Genomic DNA, 22,993 nt, shown 5'->3' on the forward strand with positions numbered 1-22,993 from the left:
CTATCTAAATCCTGATAAAATCTACTAACTTATTTTAAACTTTAATGAATGACTTAAGGAATTTACAATCTAAAAAGCACTGAGGCTCTTGTGCATCTTGGTAAAATATATATTATTAAGAATGGGAATCATCAATTTCTTCACAAGGAGAATTGGGATGTATTTTATAGTGTCCATTAGAATATCCTCTTCCAGAATTATTTTGAAAAGTATTTTTTTCATTAACTTAGTCTCACAGGTGGATTTTGTAGGCCCTCGATAGTTCTTCCCGGTTTCTAGAGATAAAACAAAGATGAATATTTAACAATTTTATTAATTTTGATAGTCATAATTATAGTTCTATATTTACCTACCTAAATGTGATATCTTTTAGAACTCTAGTTAATGAACTGGTATCAAAAGAAATAAGTGCATTTTGGTGAAGGAGGAAAAACCTTTAGTGTAGTCTTAGATTTATTTTTTAAAAAGTAAGATTGAAATATCTATGATAAGTAAGTTCGTAGTCATAACCGAGATTGTAGTACTCAGGAATAAATCCACCAAATATTTATTGTTTGTGCACTATTTTCAAGAGACTCTTCTGGGTGTTCTCTGGAATCTGGAGATACAAAGCAATGATGTGGTCCTGCTCTTAGAGTTTACTTTTAGCTGGGGAGACGCATAGCTTTGTATAAGACAGTATAAGGCAGAATGTGTCAAATACCAAATAAATAGTACAGAGGAAAGAAAGACTAGGGCCAACTGTATTTTTCTATCATTTAAATTAGAAATATTAATTACTAAGATTTCGTGTCAGTGATGCTATTGATAGCTGATAGTTATAGACCTAAATTTTACCTTTCCTTTTGCTGTGTTGTGAAACAGTTGCTTTTTCAAACTAACAGTTTGGCATTTAATTGATACTGTCAAAAAGATTAATTCATGCCAAATATTCGCTAGTTGAAGGTGAAGTGCAACCTTCCCAGAATATGCTTCCTAACACTTTCTACATAAATGATAGGCTTTTGTTGTTGCTGTTGAAGGACTTTGAAAACAGGAGTTTTTTCTCTGCCTGGTAGAATTCTTGCCTTCCATGGCGAAGACTTGGGTTTGATTCCTGGCCAGTGCACCTCAAGCACAGCCATCACTCATCTGCCAGTGGAGGCTTGCATGTTGCTGTGATGCTGAACAGGTTTCAGTGGAGCTTCCAGGCTGAGACAGACTAGGAAAAAAGGCCTGACTATCTATTTCCAAAAAATCAGCCAATAAAAACTCTGGATCACAACAGTCTGATCCTTTGTGCATGGGGTCACCATGAATCAGGGTCTGACTGACGGCAGCTGATGGCAGCAACAGCAAACGTTTTATGACTAGCTTTATTTTAATGTTTAAAATCTTGACATTTACAACTACATCGATTTTGACTCATTTCTTTTGTTTCTTTATTCTGGAGTTGATTTTAGTGCATTGTCTAATTTACAGACTTTTTTGTATATTTGGTTATATATTGTGCATCTTTGTTTAAGATTAGTGTGTTTTGAAATATGCTCACCTTAAAATACATCTAACTGCCACATAGCACCTTTATTTATGAATTTAAGTGAAAAAAAATTGATAGAAAAATTTGTTGAGTACATACTTACATACTCTATAAAATCTGCAGTCTTCAGAACCTGAAGGGATACAGCACTTGAACTATTTAAACATATTTTTCCTGTTTTCTCCTTTGTGAAGTTTATTCATTTTGGTGAAGTCTGTGGAGAAGTTTATATATCTTCCAAGGAGGAATAACCATCTATATTGTTATATACAAATTTATTTGAATATATTAGTTTTGATTATATTAGAAGATATAAACATACCTAATTATACTAGTTCCCAAGATCATCTCTTGATTTATGTCTATTGGACAAAAACTCTAGTCCAAAGAAATTATTAAACAAATATTTTTATAGCTATGGCTTAAAAAATAATGCCAGAAAGGATTGAAAAGTCAACATTTTACAAACATACTTATTTAATTTGTTATATGCATTCCTATGCTCTATGCATTATACCTTTCAGTGGTCTAGAAGAAGCTTGAAAAATGGATGTTCCAGGCAGCATTGTTTCATAAAAGTTTCTGTGATGATGGAAATGTTCTATAATCTGCACTGTCGTCCAGTATGGTAGCCACTAGCTGCTAGCTACTGTCCATTATGGTAGCTACTCGCTACTGCTCAATATGATAGCACTTGAAGTATGGTTAGTATGACTGAGGAACTAAATTTTTGGTAAACTTATATAGCCACATGTTTCTATTATATTGGACAGTGCAGTTTCAGAGTGTATTCTGTTGCCATAACCACAGGCTTAATATATAAAGTATTTTCTACCTAGCATATTATTTTATGGTTATTTCAAATTATAGTTCCCTTCTCTGTCTACAGCACATGAGCTGTTCTTTTATAGTTATCAGAGAAACCATTACACTGATTTGAGAGGGTTAAAGAGAAGTTGATACTCAGGAAAAATGATAAAAATAACTGAATGAGGCCATCCTAGCTACAGTCTTTTTTTTTGAGAAGTCTAGTAATTTTAGTAACAGGCCCCAGGTTTATTCAGAGTAAACTTAAGAGGACAGAATGCTGAGTGCATTGAATGTCATGTAGAGAATGACATATAGTAATTATACTCAGAATGTTTGCATGGGTTGCATCAGTTTATATTTGGATAAGTACTGTACTAAGGACATTAAAATTCATAGTATGAAAATGCATAAATATGTAAAAATATAAAAAGCTTTAAGAATAATATCATTTCCTAATTTTAGATAATTTATAAATTTTATGGTTTTAAATAAATACATGTATCATCATAAAATAATGAGTATTTAATATTTTTTATAAAATGAAAGAAAAACTCCCATGAGAAAATACTGGCTTACGAATCACTTTTAAGATTTTCTGATTTGATGGGTTCTTCTTAATGAGACTACAGCATGGATTGGAAAAGGAAATAAAAATTGTTAAGGGAATATAATTATTTGTAACTAGCACCTTTACATAAAGCCTATGGCCTTATTTCAGAAGTATGTAGGCTTTTCATATATAATACTTTATATTGATTGTCCTTCTGCTGCATTTACATTTCCTTTAGTTCCGTTAGTGTTTGTTAATCTGGTTCCTTGCACTAGTTTGTAATTTTCTTTTGATTCAGAATTGGAATCTTGGTTGCATTTTTTAAAGATTCTTTGGTTTTTGAGTGCATAGAAACTATTGTGAATTTGAGATGCTGGAATGTTTGAAAGAACAATTCTAGAATTATTTATTATAAAGTTGTAAAGATAAGTGCATATTTAACTGAAAAGTAGGGTTATCTATTGGGGACCAGCTATAACCCACATATATTGAATGTACTTGTGATTCTTCTTTGCTGCTTTCTTTTTCCTTAGTTGGATTGAGTGGAAAAAAGTCACTGATTGATTGAGTTAACAGATAAGCTCAATTGTTTACTGTGTTCATTCTGATCATCACTATGAATCATTTTGAGGGACCAGATTTAAGCCAACAGTGTAATCTGTATATTTTACAAAGCTTGTTGGCTCTTAGGTTACGTTGAAAAAGTTTCTTTTTGAAATCAGTTTTCTATATTGACTTCATTCTAGCTATTGTTTTCTCTTTTCTTCCCTGTAATGTCTCCCCAATCCATGTTTTTTCGTAGCCTTCAAGATGGTCAGCAAGGCCAGCAGTCCACAGCCCAGGTCAAAGTCCAGTCCCGCCCCCCTTCCCAGGCTGCAGTGCTCAGTGCTAGTGCCTCCTTGCTGGTGAGAAATGGGAGTGTCCACTTAGAAGCATCACATGACAATGCATCTGCTGTAGGCGGCAGCAGTTTGCACGATGAACTTGGTATGCAGGCCTTATGTAATCTTGGTCATACGAAACTTTAATGCAGCAGATGATGGGTAATGATTGCAATTCTTTCTTTAGATAGCTTCATTTTAGAACTATGTGTGAGAGCACTTTTTATAGGATTTACCCTGTGTATAAGGAAAATTTGACTTTTGCCTTTTCCTCTTTTTCTCTCTATTCTTATCCTACAATTTTTTTGAGTATGTCCATTATTAATAAGTGCTTTAAAGTATTATTGTTCGTGTTTTAGTGTTTGGCAGTTCTATTATTCCCAGGTGGGGAGATGTTGATTTTTTTTTTTTTTTTTTTAATGATTTTCATTAATCCTTAATTTCTGTATCCGTGTGCAGTAAGAAAGGGAAAAATGCTTTCTAATGGCCTATGACTATAGAATTTTTCTTTTAGTATTCTGTATTCCACAATCAGTGTCCATCACCTGAAATACAGGATTTATTGTAATTCTAAATGCAGAGGACATTATGGTTCTGTACTAACATTCAATAATAACTTTTATAAAGCTTATTTTTTCCCATTAGTAAACCTGCAAATATGCATATAAATTATTGACTAGTTAATCCTCAGAGGGGAGGTATAGGTCAAAACCTCAGTAATACCTATCCACACAAATACTTGCTTTGTGCATTATTTAAGGACAGTATTTTATACTGCTTGGTTTCTACTTCTTTGTATAATCCAGCTTTCTTGTGTTTGGAATGCAGGTTAATAATGATTTAAATAAATATAATGATGACAAAAGTCTTGTTCAAAAATAGGCGTTCAAAAGCATTACATTGAATCATTTATGATTTTGTTTTATCCGTGTTACACATACCTTTTATTAATAAAGATGATAACTCAGTTAATGCTTTGACTAGAAAGATATGGGGTATAAAGTACCCAAACTAAGTATAATAAAATTTCATATGCTGTCTTTTCATTTGTGGGCTGGAATGGCACAGTAGTTAAGTGCTGGGCTGCTAACCGAAAGATCAGTGATTTGAACCCACCAGCTGTTCTTCGGGAGAAAGATATGGCAGTCTACTTCCATAAAGATTTACCAGCCTTGGAAACCCTATAAGTTCTACTCTGTCTTGTAGGGTTGCTGTGAGTTGGAATCTACTCAATAGCAGTGGGTTTGATTTGGTAACTGTTCATTGACTCTCTTTCTGTTGTATAAAAATAGTTACGGAGAGATCATGGTAAGTGTGTACCTATGCATATTGATGAAAATAAGCATCTTTAGCAAATTGTACAGAAACTTTAAAATGGTTATCTAAGATATTTACAGCATTAGAATGTATGATGATTTCTAAAAAAAAATGAGAAGGCAATAAAGCATTTTAATTTTAAATTTAGAATGCTTTTGCTTTTGAATTTATAATTTGGAGAGGCAAAGTAGTCTGTGTTAAGATGGTGCTTGAGAGAGAGTAAGGTAGACTTCAGTTTAGCTACTTGCTTTGACTTAAAACAATGATACTTTTTAGTTGCAAGTATATTCAGTCAAGTAATAATGTCTTTATATTAATATCTCTCTCCAGTTAACCCAAAGTTCTTATAGACCGGAGGTACATTCATTGGTGAATATAAAATTAGAGTCACCATCACCATTGTGTGTTCATTGGCTTTATGGCAGTAGATTAAGATAAAAAGCTTCATTCTTCATTTTGATCCATTTTGGATTCTTAGACTTTTGTCAGATCTAGTATAAAATGAAACAGCAGAAGGTTTTCCTCTATAAAGATACTTACTGTGCTCAAAAAGCTTGTTAAGCAACCTTTAATTGTAAAGTCCCATCCTAAAGCCACACACAGATTGTTGAAAGTACGTATATATGGACTGTCTTGCCAGGTCTGAAGAAAAGAAAAGCCTTTTCTGTTTGGAAGTGATTGTAGCATGTACTGATGGATATTCAAGATATTCTCTTGAAATTTGGGTTTTACCTTTTGTGTTAACTGCCTTCTGATAGCTAGTTATTGGCATGTGTAGCTGAATGCTGCCGAATTGAATGCTTAGTAATAGTAAGCACAAAACGATGGGAAGTGTATACCTATTCCATAGTGCATAAAGTTGGCCAGAAAAGATTCAGAAGATGAATTGCGGCTGAGCTTAATGAAACTGGTAGAGAAACTGACTTCTATGATACATTCCACTAGAATATTTTTGTTGCATGGTTTAATTTTCTGAGTGCTTTAATAAATAGTGGTAGGATAATATTGTGTGAGGGAATTTCGATACTGTATGCTCAAATATGTTAAAGTTAGCCATGATATTTCCCAAAAGTGTGGAGTATTTACAAGCAATTGCTTCCTCTCAAATTTAGGTTCTTCAGTTGAACATTTTTAACTGCACATTTTTTTACATGTAGAAATGTATACGTTATAATAACACATTTATATACACCCATAGATACACTCACACATAAATACATATATACTCATAAATATATATATTGTTGTTAGTTGCCATTCAGTAGGCTCAGACTCCTGAAGAATAGCCTTTTTGGATTAAAGGAAACTTGCAGTCAGGCTTTGTTTAATTCCAAGCCTAGACAGTTTTCCTTAACTGTAATTTCTGCATCTATACTCTGTGGTGTCATACTGGAGACCAGCATCCATTTCCTATACCAAACCCTGAGAATACTTATTTCTGTATTGCATTTTAACTAGCATTTCAAGGTTACCAGGTAACATTAGATGTGGTAGAAAAATTTTTGAAGTTAATATTATAAGTATTTTATTAGTAGCTTATTTAGCAGGCATAATTGCTAAATCATAATTAATTTTAAAAACTGAATTATAAGTGGTATGATTTAATATCTGCCTGAAAAAATTTAGATGGTTTCCTTTTTTATTTATAGACTTCATTTCCTTGCAAACTTAGTAATAAAGGTTTAAATGGCGTAAGTGAGAGAGGTTTTGAAGTTAACATCTTTGAAAAGGAAATTTCTATCAAAGAATTTCTCAAATCCTTCAGTATAACATGTTGCTCTTTTTTTTATAAAGACCAAATCTTAAAGGTTAGTTTCCTTCTGATCAGTCTTTAATGGGTTTGTTTATTTGCACTTCATGCTGTTTTCTGAGTTAAACTGCAGTTATACTAACTAAAACTAGCTGTGGCTTCTTGCCTAGATAAGTCACATGAGGGACTCTGAATTCAGGTAGCCTCAAAAGTTCTATAGCTAATAAACCTGTTGCCGTCAAGTTGACTCTGACTCATAGGGACCCTATAGGACAGAGTAGAACTGCCCCATAGGGTTTCCAAGTCTATAAATCTTTATGCCCGCAAAGCGGCTCATAGGTTCGAACCTCCGACCTTTCGGTTAGCAGCCGAGCACTTAACCACTGCGCCACCAGGGCTCCTTTTATATCTAATAAGCCCTTTCTGTAAAATTTGACAGTCACTTCTCAGTTTTTATGTTAATATTAGCTTTCTGTGTAAATTAAGACTATTAGATGCTATGATGAAACCTGCCATTATAATTGATAAACTCTTAATATGTAACACAACATCTCGAAGTGTCCTAGATGAGATCAGATGGAATAAGAAAGTATGTGTGTTGTGTGTATTTTGTGTATGAAATTAGTTTTTGGTCAATAATAAGTATATAATTTTTCTTAAAAGTATATATAAGATTCTTTAGTTTTCATTTGAGAAATGAAAATACACTGTTATGGTATAGACAATAAAATGAGGACAAGGAAGTTTTATGTTTGTTAAAACATAAATGTAAAATAGATAAATGTCATAGGTAGTATTCTGATTAATTTAAGACTTTCTTCATTTGATTACTATATTAGAGGTTTAAAAAGTGATATAAAAATGATTTTTCTTAGATTTTCTTTTTCATTACTGTACAAGGAATTGTCAAAGAAGGTATTCTTTGAGGTAATCCTCTTTATTACAGAATGTATTGACTTGAAAATGTGCTCAGAGAAATGCTAAGCTCTAAATAAAGACTTAAAGGAAAGCTGGCAATACACTGTTGCCCTTCTTAATAAGCAGTTTATAGCAGCTATGCATTATTAAGCAGAAATATGATTTGGAGACTTTTTATTTTTTACTTTAAGCAGCAGAGACTCAGAAGATTTAAAATACTTTTAGTGATTTTACTAGAGTTAGTCTTGGTGTTTAAAAAAGATAATATGCATTATATACTACACTAGCATTTTGGGCTGTGTCATACTTTTCCTTGTTACTATAAGTACAGATGTTATAGTATATTATTTTCATTCATCGAAACAAAAGTTGTATTCTTTTTGCATCAACCTTGATCTTGTCCTTTACTGTTTATTTATTTTTGAGTATAAAAAACAGTAAGTTCTGGCCCCTTCTTTGTTTCCTTTTTGTTGTTGTTGGGGGGTGGGCAACATAATGTATGTATCTGTGAAGAGAAAATATTTAATTTTATTGAACTAATAAATAAAAATGCTTCATTATATCTACAAAGAAGAGTTGTAAAGAGGTTTGGAGGATGTATTCTACTTATACTTACTTTGATGAAATTAGAATGTGCTTTTGTATAACAGTAATATACATTTATTTTAGAAAATTTAGAAAAACTGGAAAATATGATGAAAATTAAGTCATCTGTAATCTAATCACTTAGTTATCCACTATTAACATTTTGTAATTTTTACTTCCTGCCTTTTTAAATGCAAACATGTATATACTTTCTAAAACAGAATTGGGATCATGTTGTATGACTTTTGTGCTACCATATGAGTTTTGTATCTTGCTCCTTTCACTTAGCATGTCTGAACATTTATTCATGTTGTTAACTGTTCTTGTTTTGTTTTTTAACTTGTGTTTAAGTGGCTGCATGGTATTTTGTTACTTAGATCTACATGAAAGGCAGTACAGTATAGTGGACTCTAGAGCCAGACTTCCTGGCTTCAAATCCAAGCTCTTCTGCTTACTAGCTGTGAGACCTTGGGCAAGTTATTTTCTTTCCCTGTGCCTCAGTTTCCTCATGTGTAAAAGGAGGGCAATAATAATACCTACTTCATAGGGTTATGGTGAGAGTTACATCTATTAAAATATACAAAGCAATTAGACAGTGCCTGGCAATAGTAAGTCTATTATATAATCATTGGTGCTATTATTATTATAAACCATAATTTATTTAACTAGTCCCCATTGTTAGCTTTCAAGATGTTTCTACACATTTCTTATTGTAATAAATGCTGTGCTGAACATTCTTTACATAAACCTTTCTGTATAGCTCTGATTATTTCTTTAGGATAAACATGTAGAAGTGGAATTACCAGTCAAAGGGAATAAACATTATTGAGGCTTTTTATTTATACTGTTAATTGCTTTATGGAAAGTTTGTACCAGTTTACTGAGGAAAGACTACTAGAATATTATTTCAAACAGTTCTGGATGCCTGAAATGGTCTAGGAATTTTACATAAGATAATAGGGACTGATTTTGAGATACATAGTTTGCCTCTTGGTAGTTTGTGTTGTAAAGAATTTATTGAAGCACTAGACTAGATTATTTGCTTTCTATCATTAAACATTCTGAAGATTCTAAATTAAAGTTCGTTCATACATGTATTAGTTAGAATATAAGTTAGCTTTAATGGAGGTTGGATACTTTCAGTGGATGAAATAGAACAGTCTAATGGGAGCTTTCGGTGGCAGGTGGCTTGGCTCTGTCATCTTCCACATGTGGCTTCCCTGCCTGGTCCATAGTGGCTGTTCCAGTTGTTGACATTTCCCAGCAAACAGAAAAGGGGGTGATTAAAAAAATAAAGGACAACTAGCCTTATCTTTCAGATTGTGTCTTGGAATGCTCACTTGTCATTTTCTCTCATCTCCCATTGGCCCATGTGTAGTCACATGGCAACTTCTAGCTGCAAGAAAGGCTGGGAAATGTCTAACTGGTTGGACATACATATACCCAGCTAAAATTCCTTGAGGGGAGGGTCTTATTTTTAAAAGGAATAAGGGAGAAATGAATACTGGGGCAATCAGCAAGCAATCTTTGCTACAGTAGACTATCAGTATTTCCAAACCAATAACATAAGGATAAATGATATACTAGAAAAATTGGAGGTTTAAAGAAAAGAAATAGAAGGGATCTACACTCATGGGCAAAAAGCTTAACCTTGCTTATAATTAAAAACTGCTATTATAAACAGAATTGAGATATTTTTCATCTGTTGAAAGTCTGATGATGTCCATTGTTTAATAGGGTCTGAGGAAATAGGCAACTAAATGATAGAACATTTTCAGAGTGCAGTTTAGGAATTATAGAGCAAAATGCCTGTATCTTTTAATCAGAAATTTTACAAGCATGCAAAGATATGATTTATAGATATTCACTGTAGCATTGTTCATAATTTTGAAAAACTTCAATTTAAATGTTCATCATGAAGGAACTGCTTAATGAAATGATGGTACATCAAGATAGCGTAATGGTCAGAATTTGATAAACCTGTATTGTAGACATGAAAATTAGGCCATTTATTAAGTTAAAAAAAAATTTTTTTTTTGGTCTTGGGACAAAATACATGTATGTAAAAATTGTTAACACAGAAAATGCTCTTGGGTATCTCTAGGGAATGGGAGAACTTTATTTTATAGAATACTTTTGACTCTTCTGATGACTGTATTTTTTTAATGAGAAGCAAAACAACAAATACTACTATCACTCTCCAAAATCTTGATTAGCATCTTGTCCCCATGACTACACACTGTTTCAGCTCATCCATCTACTCAGACTCTTACCTGACCAGTCTCTCTCTCTCTTTTTTTCCTTTGTTTTTTTAAATCAGTATTATTGGTACCTAATTTAGGTACAGTAACTTGCATCCATTTACCATGTACAACTCAGTGAGTTTTAATAGATGTATAACAACAGCAAATACCCATGAAATACCACAGTCAAGGTACAGAACGTTTCCATCACTGTCAAAAGATTCTTAGTGCCCTTGTGCCGTCTATTCCTCCTCCACCACTAGCCCATGACACCCACTAGTCTGCTTTTTGTCATATGGTTTCTCTCTCCTAGAATTTTATATGAATGTAATTATATATGGCCTTTTTTGTGTTTTTAAAATCTTGTAGTTTTTATATATATATATGAATATATACAAATATATATGAATATGAATAAATATATATGAATATGAATATATGAATATATATGAATATGATATATAATATATAAATATATATGAATATATATATATAAAACAAAAAATTTGCCATTTTAACCATTTTTATTCCAGTAAAATACATATAACAAAACATCTGCCATTTCAACCATTTTCATGTGTACAATTCACCGATGTTAATTATATTGCCGTGTTGTACCACCATCATCGCTGTTCCCAAAAGTTTTTTATCACTCCAAACAGAAACAGAGTACCTTTAAGTGATAACTCCCCACTCTTCCCTTCCCCCAGCCCCTGGTAAATGTTTGTCTCTATGGATTTGCTTATTCTAGATATGTTATATAAGTGGGATCTTACAATATTAGTCTTTTTGTGTCTGATTTACTTCAGTCAGCATAATATTTTCAAGGTTTATCCATGTTGTAGTGTGTATCAGAACTTCTTTCCTCTTTATGGCTGAATAATATTCCATTGTATCTGCATACCGCGTTTTGTTTACCTATTTATCTGTTTCCACCTTTTGACTATTGTGAACAATGCTGCAGTGGACAGTGCTGTACAAGTATCTGCTTGAGTGCCTTTTTTCAAGTCTTTTGGGAATGGAATTGCTGGGTCATATGGTAATTCTATGTTTAACTTCTTGACTAAGCACCAAAGTGTTTTCCACAGTGGCTGCACCATTTTATATTCCCATCAGCAATGGATGAGGGTTCCAGTTTTTCCACATCCTTACCAACACTCGTTATTTTTCTGTATTTTTAATAATAACTATCCTAGTGGGTTTGAAGTGGTTTCTCTTTGTAGTTTTGATTTGCATTTTCCTAACGACTAATGACTTTGAGCATCTTTTCATGTGCTTATTGGCCATTCATATATCTTCTTTGGAGAAGTGTCATTGAAGTTCTTTCCCCATTTTTTAATTGAGTTTGTTTGTCTTTTGTTGTTGAGTTGTAGGAGTTCTTTATAAAATCTAGATAAAAACCCTTATCAGATATATGGTTACCAAATATTTTCTCCCACTCTGTAAGTTGTCTGTTCACTTTGTTGATAAAGTCTTCTGATGCACAAAAGTTTTTAATTTTGATGAAGTCCACTTTATCTGTTTTTTCTTTTATTGCTTGTACTTTTTATGTCATTTGTGTTTGGTTTTTCACTTAGCACATTGCTTTTGAGATTCATGCATTTACATGTATTAGTAATTTGTTCCTTGTTATTGCTGAGTAGTATTCTGTTGTATGAACAAGCTGTATATTGTTTATCCGTTCACTTGTTGGTGGATGTTCGTGTTGTTTCTAAATTGTGAATAAAATTGCTAAGTAGGTTTCAAAAGTGGTTTTACATTCTCACCAGCAATGTGTTGTGAGTTCCGGTTGTTCCCATTCTTGGCAACACTTGTTATTGTTGGTCTTTCAAATTTTAGTCCCAGTGGGTATATAATAGTATTTCATTGTGACTTAAATTTGCATTTCTCTCATGACTAATGATGATGAGCATCTTTTGATGTGTTTATTGGCCTTTCATATATGTTCTGTTTTGAAGTATGTCTGTTCAAATCTTTTACCCAGTAAAAAAAAAATTCTTTTTATTATTGAGGTATAAGAGTTCTTAGATATTTTAGATACAACCCATTTGTCATGTGCAAATTACAAGTATTTTCTCCTATTCTGTATCTTGCCTTTTTGTTTAACTGATCAGTCTTAATGTCATCAATATCATTGTTAGGTATTACTTTACCGAGATAAGGACCACTTATCACTTTGAAATAAAATGAGAGTATTACTTTACCAAGATAAGGACCACTTATCCCTTTGAAATAAAATGAGAGCAGATGATAAAATCATAGCGGAGTAGGAACTTGTACGTCCACTTTTGGAGGGTTCAACTGATCTGAGGATTAAGCAGCTGGAGCAGAGTTTTACAGTGAACTAAGGCATATTGTGTTAGGTCAGAATGAGAACAAGAGGGTCATGTCGATAAAATGTATCAGTATATGAATCTTTGTCTTATGTTGTTGCCAAGCAATAGACACACCAGTCTTTCCTTACCATTCCCTTAAGCTTTCTTCTAAACTAATCTCTTCTCATACCTACTCTTTTCCTTATTCTTATCCTGTTTTAAAACCTAGAGCAGTGTTGTACATTCCAGGAAAATGGACTGATTCTAAATAGGAAACTTGAAATTACAAGCAGCATAGTGGCTTGAAATTCATTGTATCACAAGAGAGTTAAGGAGGTTCTAAAAGCCTAAAGCTGTTGATCTAAGATAGAGGTTGGTAAACTACAGGCCTGCGGGCTAAATGTAGCTCTGCTTGTTTCTGTAACTGAAGTCTTATTGGAACACAGACGTGCCCATTCATTCATGTGTTTTACAGTGCTGCTTTCGTGCTATGCTGGCAGACTTCAATTGTTGCAACAGAGACCACCTGGCCCACAAAGCCTAAAATATTTGCTATCTGGCCTTTTACAGAAGAAGTTTGCTGATCCCAAGTCTAGGGAGAAACAATTCTATTCGTGTGTAAATAGCAATAAAGTGAGTCATTTTTGTCTGGATGAAAACTCATGATGTTAGCTCAGAAACTCAGAGTTGCCACTCATGATCGTAAGAGGGGTACTATCCAAGAAATTAGAACTGATCTTAAAAACCTTCTCTCGTAAAAGTCTATTAGTTTATTCACTGAGATCTCATCACCATCAGAAATAGAGACTTTTTACGCTTATTATTTGCATGCTTAAATTAGTTATATAGATATGTGTGGTCCTCCAACATCTTCCAAAAAAAGCCACTTTAAAAACCTTCCTCCCATGTATCTCTTTGGCCTTTCATCCTGTCCCTGTTCCAACAGTAATACTGGAAAAGTGGAAAGTCAGGTAAAAGCAAGTCAGGAGTAGAGTTAGAGGACACAGAATGAATCAGAGGAGAGGAGTCAAAAAAGAAAGTCATCCAAGGAATTGGGTGGAGGGGAAGATTAGAAAAACCCTACAGATGCTTTGTCCCACGGCTCTAGCGGGCTTTGAACTGGTTCGTTCAGGTTTGAACCCCTGCTGAGAACTTGCATTTCTAACAACTTCCAAGGTGATGCTAAAGCTGCTGGTTAGGACCAATTCTGAAAACCACTAGTAGAGCAGTGGTTCTCAAAATTTATTATATATAAGAATCACCAGGGGACCTCATTAAAATGTAGATTCTGATTCAGTATATCTGGGGTGGAAATGCAAACCATTTCCAACTATTGGAAGCCTTGCTCCCTAGTAACTGCCTCCGTCCAAGATAATAGGAATCTTCAGAAAAATGAGAATGGCTTCAAGAACGCAGTACTATTATTATAATTCTTTATGCCCTTATTATGTGTCACGTGGTGAGACATAGGACAAATCAGAGCATCACATTGATTTCACATCCTTTTGTCAGCGTTTGGCAGTGTGTCTTTTGAGTTTTCCGCAGCAGTCTTCAAGGTTTCTGGCAATGCCTCAGTTGTACTTGATCTTTAAGTCAGTATCCAACTTTATTCATCTTCCTGTTGCTCCTTTTTTATTTATTGACTATGGTTATTACTTTGAAATTTCCCTACCAAAAAAAAAACGTTGCGTGTAATATATTTAATTTTGGTAGAAAATAGCAGTCATGGTTGAGTATTCAAAACTGAGAGATGCTAAAAACCTTTTTTTTTTTAATCTTTGGAGATGCTGTCTCATGACCAATATCATTATAAGTCTGAAATTCCAACTTTCAGTCTTGTTTGTTTTGTCACAAACTGATTTTCTTAAATCATGACAGTGCCATTCTATTAAATATAATTAATTATGATGTGGAAGTTGAATTATGATGAGATGGCTTAGTTTGTGATCAAAATTCATGTGATGAGAACACGTTTCATTAATGTGCAACTTTCTCCATGGTTTATATTCATAAAAACGATATTTAAATTGAAGTGTTTTTCTTAATCCAGACTAATATTAGAATGTGGTTATTAATAAGAGCAGATTTTATTTTGGCACTAAAGGTTAAAAATGACTATGGTTTTAATTTTAAATGAGACATACATAAAATTGCTATGTATGCTAAGAAGACATGTCCAATTTAGATATTTTTAACGTTTATAAACCAATAACAATATATACTTATTTCTGTTTTAGTTACTTTTGAAGCTGCCTTTAATAGATTATCCTATTACTATATTAAAATGTTATTAACTTCTTTACTAAAACCTTAATCTAAACATTTTTTAGTATAACTTTTTTTCTGAGTTGTTTACTTTCTGAATAAAATTTGTTACTTCTGAAGTACTGTCAATTGCCAAACCCAAAGATTTAAGGGCCATAGAGAATCTGTTCCTTGGGTGGAGCTAAGTTAGGAATATACCATGAAGCTCTGCTACAGTGTCGTTTTGTTCTGACAAATGCCAGGGTTATTTTTAAGAATCTGACTGTGCTGATATGCCTAAAGTTTTAGTAGGCAGACAAAAACATGCTTAAGAAAAAAAATACTGTCAAAGTCATGCACGTCTGTTAAAATCATAGCTGCCGTTTTCTTAGGCACATTTCGTGCCTGTTTATATTTCTAAATTTTATTACTTGTTAGTCGTTGTTTTGTATGGGAGAATTTATGTAGTAATAAGACTACCCAACTTTTCCAGCTTTCTTTCTGCCTAGAAAAGCTTTTTTTTTCTTTTTTTGGCATGCTTTATTTTTATTTAAAATGTAATAATTCCTATATAAGTTTAATACTAGGCATCTGTGCATAAAAGACAATATAATGACTTAATATTCCTTTATTGTTCCATTTGAAAATTACAAAGACTAGTATCTTTAATTGATTTCAGTTGTATGTAAATATTTATTATTTTCAGTATACCAAGAACAGGACTTATTTATATTACAAAACCCTCATAGATTATTTCAGAATATACTGAAATAATTCAAACCCTATTGAATATAGAATTAACTTATTTCTAAAATACATACAAATTATGTGTTTATTAACCCTTGAGTTTATATATTTCATTCTTTTTGGACTTCGTGCTCAATAACCAGGCCCTCCTAGCTCTTTGTTATGCTGTGAGTTAGTCATTTAACATGGATTTATAATTCTTTTGCATTTATGCAATCAGTGATTTTGATTAGATGTTTTTTCTATTAATGTAAATTTAAAAGCACGGCCAGTCTTTGATTATGAATGATAAATGAAGAAAGAGCAGAACATAACAATAACGATTTAAGAATATTTTAAAATTTCAGTTGAGCCACTATTTGTATTTAATTTTTTATTTACTAACAATTTCTGTAACCCCCTCTACTGTCGTGAAAAACCTTTCAGTAATAGATGTAAGAAGTAGCCAGTTTGACAGCTTTATATCTGTTCATTTTAGTTCATTAATCTGGTTCCTGTTAGAGGTATTGAGTGAATCACTCTGCTAAGATAGGGAAAAAAAGCAGAGTCTTAGATACATGCTGAATAATCCTCCCTTGAAAAACAGCAAATGAACTGAGCATTTCACAAAGTGCTTTTTTCTAATTTATCTCCAAAACCAAATCCAAACCTGTTGCTGTCAAGTCGACTCTGATTCGTAACGACCCTATGGAACAGAGTAGAACTGCCCCATAGGGTTTCCAAGGAGCTGCTGGTGGATTTGAACTGCTGACCTTTTGGTTAGCAGCTGAGCTCTTAACCACTGCATCACCAGGGTTTCAGTTCATCTCAGAAGTATATTATTTTGGGGTATAAAAATGAGACACTTTAGAGGACAATTTCAACTCGATGGCCGGGCTAAAGTCAGATTTCTCTGCCACGCCCACAGTGCAGACAGTTCACAGTAAGGATTTTTATTTGAGTAAAAGATCTGAAAAATGACAAAAAGAAAAAAAAGACCCTGTAATATACTGATAATATAACTAGGAGCTTACAGACCATTTCAACCAGTTTCATGAGGACTAGAACCAGAAAAAGCATTTTATTAGATAGAATTATTTGAGTATCTGTCTATGAGTCATAAGATAGGATATGTAAAATGTCTAATTTTATTGTGCTATTTTCTGTAGTTGACTTCCCCCCTACCACCCCAAAATAATACATACTCCAGTTTATCTTGTAAATCCCCAAAAAGCTGCCTAGACTGGACCCAGATGTTTACGGGTTTATATACTTCATCTCATTGCCGTAGTGGAAATTTGTGTTCACTTATTCATTCTCTCTCCCCACCGTTGATATGGCTACATAGATCCTTAAAGTGAAGAATGGATTTCAGGCAGTATACAGATTTTTTAAATTCTATTATTGGAAATCATTTTATCTTATGGAGTTCATATTAAGAGAATTATTTTTTAACCTGTAATTATTTGCAACCGATATAATTTCTAAACCTTTTAGTAGTTTTATAGAAATATTTGGTTGCAGCAATTACTTTTCCTAAAATTTTTCATAAAGTTGTTACAGTAGAATCATATAACTGGTAACACTCATGAAATACTATAATTTAATTATCACCAACATTATTATATCCCATTTAGTTATCGCAGTTCCTTAGATCCATTTTGACACCTTTTGTCTTAAAAATAAAAAACTCAAGAGGCAAGCACACAATTTGGTTGTTTTGCAGTCTGATTTCATAGTTTGAACTACCTTAAAATTTAAGCAGCTTTGCAAATGGCTACTTGCCATTAGTAGTCAGGTGACTTTTAAAGAGTATTAAATTCATTCATATGATTACTTGAATTTAGAATGTGTTGAGAGGAGAGAAGTAAATGAGACTAGTATTGCAAAGCTGACTTAAATCTTGTGCTTTTAACATCTGATTATGTATGTTGACATTTTATTCCACTGTCTATCATTCCTTTTCAATTCACATCAAGCTGAACTACAGGCAGGTTGCTGTGGTAAAAATATATTCGAAAAGGAGGTTATAGTACAGTTTTTAAATATGTAACAACTATGAGATTTAGTGTGTAATGAAGGAAAAATTCTAAGTATTCTAATGGCTTTTTAAAAACATCGTTTATTTGCTAGGTAAGTTCTCTTCTACGCTCTATGAGACTGGTGGCTGTGATATGTCACTTGTGAATTTTGAACCAGCAGCAAGAAGAACATCCAATATCTGGTATGTCTGAAGTCATATTAGGAGTGTGTGTATACGTGCATATATTTGCCATGTTTAAAATTTTGAAGGCTTGCAATATAAGAGTTATTTTGAAAACATTTGTTCATATTGGCTTAAATAATTTACCATAGTGCATTTTTTCCCAAAGAATTAAAGTAGAACTTTTTTTGTTGTGGAAGAAAGAAAGCATTATTTTTTTTTTTAAATGAAAGCTATTCTGTGGTTCAAAATAATCAGAATTTCCTGTAGGTCTTATAGGGGGACAGTTTTTCCACAATTTCAAATTTAACAGTGTATTTTATGTCATATATATACCCATGTGTATATATGACATAAAATATATATTACTGATAAAGAAAGCTTATCAGAAAAATACATGCACATGGAAGTTAAAACCCATCTATTAGTTCTCTTTTTTATAAAATTTTAAAATTTTATTTCCTCCTAAGTGTTTTGGTAAAGTTGCTTTTTAAATGATCAGCCAGACTTTCATTTTGTTTTGAAATTTTTTTTATCAGCGATGAGAAGGAGGAGTTTCTTAAAATATGCATTTTTTTATTATTATATTTACTTTGTTTTCTTGCCTTCCCTTAAGAAGGAATTACATAAGATAATGCAGAAGTTAGGAGAAAAGCAAATAAGAAATTAGAAATTTTGATCATATAACATAATCAGTTGTAATTGTTAAATGTGTTACAGTTTTCTAAATTTTTAATCTTAGTGTTCATCTTTTGAAGTTTCTGCTCTGATACTCATTTTTTATTAGCTCATTTATTTCACAAGGGTCATTTGATTCTTATTTTAACACTTCAGTTTAATAAAGGACACATTTTAAATGTTAAAGTTTTGTAGGCAGTTTACTTAGTTTTTTATGTTTTGAGGAGCCATTTAAAGCAAAAGGATCTTGCAGTCATTCAGCTCAGTATTCCTTAAAGATAGAATATTCAGAAAACTATACTCTTTAAACTCTTTTAGTTAAGTTTCAGTATTCCTTCTTTCAAAAAAATTATTAGATCAAGTGTTATATGATTTTATAATGGACTTTGGTGGAAACAATATGAGGATGTGGGAATGGAAAGGCTTAATTATCACATCTGATATAATTCAGAGAGAAGAAAAATTCCTTGCACCATACATAAATGTGGTTAAAGTCTTCAGCTTTTGAAATCTAAACTTAACTGACCAATGGAAGCTGGACTGTTATGCTCTAGGTTAGTTTTTAATCAAGTCGATTCTGACTGGTAGTGATCAATAGGACAGAGTAGAACTGCCCCATAGGGTTTCCAAGGAGTGGCTGGTGGATTTGAACTGCCGACCTTTTGGTTAGCAGCTGAGCTCTTAACCCCTGTGCCACCAGGGCTCCCTAGGTTATTACTAAAAAAGAAAAAAACCCATTTCCATTGAGTCGATTCGAACTCATAGCAACCCTATAGCGACCTTATAGCTATGAATAGGTTATTGTAATATAGCTTAAATTTATTGTGGATTTACTGGTTCCAGGCAAATGTTAATTGCTTTCTTTGGATTATCTCATTTAAATGCTAAAGAACCTTGTGATATATATACTATTATTTTATGTTACTGATGAGGAAACTGAGGTATAAGAGGTTAGATAGCTTGTCCAAGAATCTCATTCGTTTGAAGAAGAGATTTGAATATAGGCACTCTGACCCACTGGCTATTGCTCTTAATCACAACTCTAGGGAAATGCTATTTTGCATTTAGAAGTTTCCAGGGAAAAATGAAGACAGTGTAAATAGCATCTAATTGTTAAAGAATTTGTATTCTTTCTAACAGTTGACAAACTATTTATTCCTAAAGTGTTTTTCAATTCATTTTAGTGACACGGATTCTCACGTATCCAGTTCTACCTCAGTTCGATTTTATCCACACGATGTGGTAGGTTTTCCTTTATTTTTGTAAAATGATATATTTTCAGATGAAGTAGCTATAAAAAAATCAGAAAAATTGATCATGTTATAAAATGTCAGTTTTGTGGAAAATTAAGTTAAAATCATCTCTTCTGGCAAGTCCTTTGTTAAGAAAGAAATATACATAAAACATCATGAGGTTTCATTAGTTATATTTATGAATCAGTAGTTACACACTTTGGGGGATATGTAATGGTTCATTTACTCACCAACTTCATAATCTGGATATGCCATTTTTAATTGTTCTTTTTACAACCTCACTTAGAACATTATGATTTTGATGCAATTATTTAACTACTGGTTAACTCTTCATTATTTATATACCAGTGTGTATTGGGGGGGGGCTTAATAATGACATTACTTTATTAAAAATATGTTATATGAGATATGGTGGGGATATTTTAAAAAGAATAACACTGCCTTTGCCATCAAGATATATATAGTCAAGTTGGAAGAAATAAATCAGATGAAGTCCTTATAAACAACAAATATAGATAAGTCTAGTGTCAAAAGGAAGAATTAGTAGTTTCCCAAAGTTGATGAGTTGTGATCAGAGTTTTAAGATTACACATGTGAGTTGGCATATAGCAGTGGTTTTCAACCAGTAGACATTTGGCAGTGATGTCTCTGGTTGTCACAACTGGAGGAATGCTGTTGGTGTCTAGTGAGCAGTGGCCGGGGATGCTGTTAAGCATTCTACAGTGTACAGGACAGCCACTCACAACAGAGAATTATCTGGCCCAAAGTGTCGGTAGTGCCAAAGTTGAGAAACCTTGGCATAATGGTTAAGAAAATGTGTTTTGGGAAGTATTGTCAGTGCTTAGAGAAATGACTATGTATCAGAAGCAAAATTCTTGACTATACAAAATAAGTATGAGATTGAAGAGTAAAGAATGTCCCTCCTTTTTTACTGCAGTATATTCCTGGAAACTCCATAGGGAAGTAAAAATGGGAGGATGATTATTTTATTGTTTTATACTATTAAATAGTATAAAACCAAAAAGACAAACCCACTGCCTTCGAGTCGATTCTGACTCTTAGGGACCCTATAGGACAGAGTAGAACTGTTCCATAGGGCTTCCAAGGAGCAGCTGGTGGATTCAAACTGTAGACCTTTCATTTAGCAGCTGTAGCTCTTAGCCACTATACCACCAGGGCTCCATTAAATGGTATGGGCGCCTTTAAATAGCAAAATGCTGCCTAATGCTGGGCCAGATATGGCAAACTTTTGAAGCTTCCAGAGAAAAGAAGAAATTGGTGAATGAATGAATTAAATCTGAAAGAAATGAAATGTAGTAATTTTCTTTATAGCTGTTGATGAGCAGCCTGCCAGAACAAAAAGGGGGGAGGGCGTGGAAACAGTAACAGTGTTAAGAGACTGTAAGAAGAAATGAGAGCTGAAGACATTGAATCCAATGTAGAGGACCTCAGATTTGACACTGATAATGAGGTACATAGCTTAATGAGAAAAACCATAATGTGATGGGGAGAAAAGAAGCCACTAATGATTCACTAGCTACACAGTTCATAAAATCTTAAAACTTCAAACTCTTTTCCTAATAAAACTTTTCTGAAAGAGTGTTGTTTAGTTTGTCTTGTTTTAGTTTACTTCCCATTGTTACCTTCTGGAGTTTCTGATGATCAGAAAATATACACAAAGTGTGGTCTGGAATAGAGAATTAAAGGGCTTAGACAATCTGCAAGATGATTGAGTAACCCTTGAATCATGACTTCGTTAAAGATATTTTAAGCCTTTCTGTGTTGACTTTCTTTTAGCTTTCTCTTCCACAGATTCGACTGAATAGATTATTGGCCATCGACACAGATTTGTTGGAGCAACAAGACATTGATCTAAGCCCTGACTTGGCAGCTACTTATGGTCCAACAGAGGAAGCTGCCCAAAAGGTTAAACACTATTATCGTTTTTGGATCCTGCCCCAACTATGGATTGGCATTAACTTTGACAGACTCACACTTTTGGCCCTGTTTGATAGGTGAGAATATAATGTGATGTTATAGATATGTAAAGATTTTATTTTAAGTTGATGTGTCCCTAATTACCCATTGAGGTTTTTACCTGGTTGCCATGTTGGAAAGTGTTTTCTGTTCTTGTCCCCTTAAGATAAAATTTAAGGAAATAAGGGCTTCTAAACACTGACTCTTTTAAATCCATTGAAACCTTTTTTTGTAGCACTTTTATCCTGTCTTTACAAAGAATTCCTTTTTTATTGTCAATAAGCCTCATGCAACTATATTTAAAGGCTGGAAAATATGAGGTGTTAATGATCTTATAGGTAGTAATATAGGTCTTTTATTTTATACATATATATGTCACATAGATCTTATGGATAATAAATATGGTCTTAAACATAAAAGGCATAAGAAGAAACTTCTGTTTTCCTATTTCTTAGCACTACTGTCTTAATGGTAAACAACATTAGTCAGTTACAGTCTTGATGACCAGTTGCCGCTTCTGATCAACATGGCCTAACAAAGACTGGATTTACGCTACTGTGTGAAATAACTGAAAACAGACAGAATATATGAAACCAAAGTTTTTAAGACCCTGAACATAAGGCAACAAAGAACAGTGATCCCTGAGAGGTGGGAAACAAGTGATATGAGCCCTACAGTTTCCCCAGCTTATTGCCTTAAGAGGGTTTCTAGGCTGCAACACAGGGAGGGGGAACTGAGGTAGAGCCCAGAAACTTCTTTTTTATTTTTGGGTTTTTTTTTTTTTAATTGTACTTTAGATGAAGGTTTACAGAACAAACTAGCTTCTCATTAAACGGTTAGTACACATATTGTTTTGTAACATGGGTTAACAATGCCACAACATGTCAACGCTCTCCTTTCTCAACGTTGGGTTCCCTGTTACCAGCTTTCCTGTCCCCTCCTGCTTTCTAGTCCTTGCCCTTGAGCTGGCGTGCCCCTTTAGTCTTGTTTTGTTTTATGGGCCTGTCTAATCTTTGGCTGAAGG

At 33.2% G+C, this 22,993-nt stretch overlaps 1 protein-coding gene across 4 annotated transcripts in view; it reads left to right on the forward strand.

The window, feature by feature from the left end:
- Window positions 1-22,993, forward strand: part of PCNX1 (pecanex 1) — a 190,227-nt gene that overhangs the window by 91,908 nt on the left and 75,326 nt on the right. For 2 of the 4 annotated variants that reach the window (XM_004371001.2, XM_023726337.1), the window contains exons 8-11: window positions 3,682-3,866; window positions 17,992-18,082; window positions 19,924-19,981; window positions 21,790-22,007. In XM_004371001.2, the coding sequence (XP_004371058.1) occupies window positions 3,682-3,866; window positions 17,992-18,082; window positions 19,924-19,981; window positions 21,790-22,007 (552 nt within the window). The remainder of the gene's footprint in view (window positions 1-3,681; window positions 3,867-17,991; window positions 18,083-19,923; window positions 19,982-21,789; window positions 22,008-22,993) is intronic. The other 2 variants (XM_012560045.1, XM_023726338.1) reach the window with 2 other exon arrangements.

The sequence above is a fragment of the Trichechus manatus genome, unplaced genomic scaffold, assembly GCF_000243295.1.
Source record: "Trichechus manatus latirostris isolate Lorelei unplaced genomic scaffold, TriManLat1.0 scaffold00010, whole genome shotgun sequence".
Taxonomy (NCBI): Eukaryota; Metazoa; Chordata; class Mammalia; order Sirenia; family Trichechidae; genus Trichechus; species Trichechus manatus.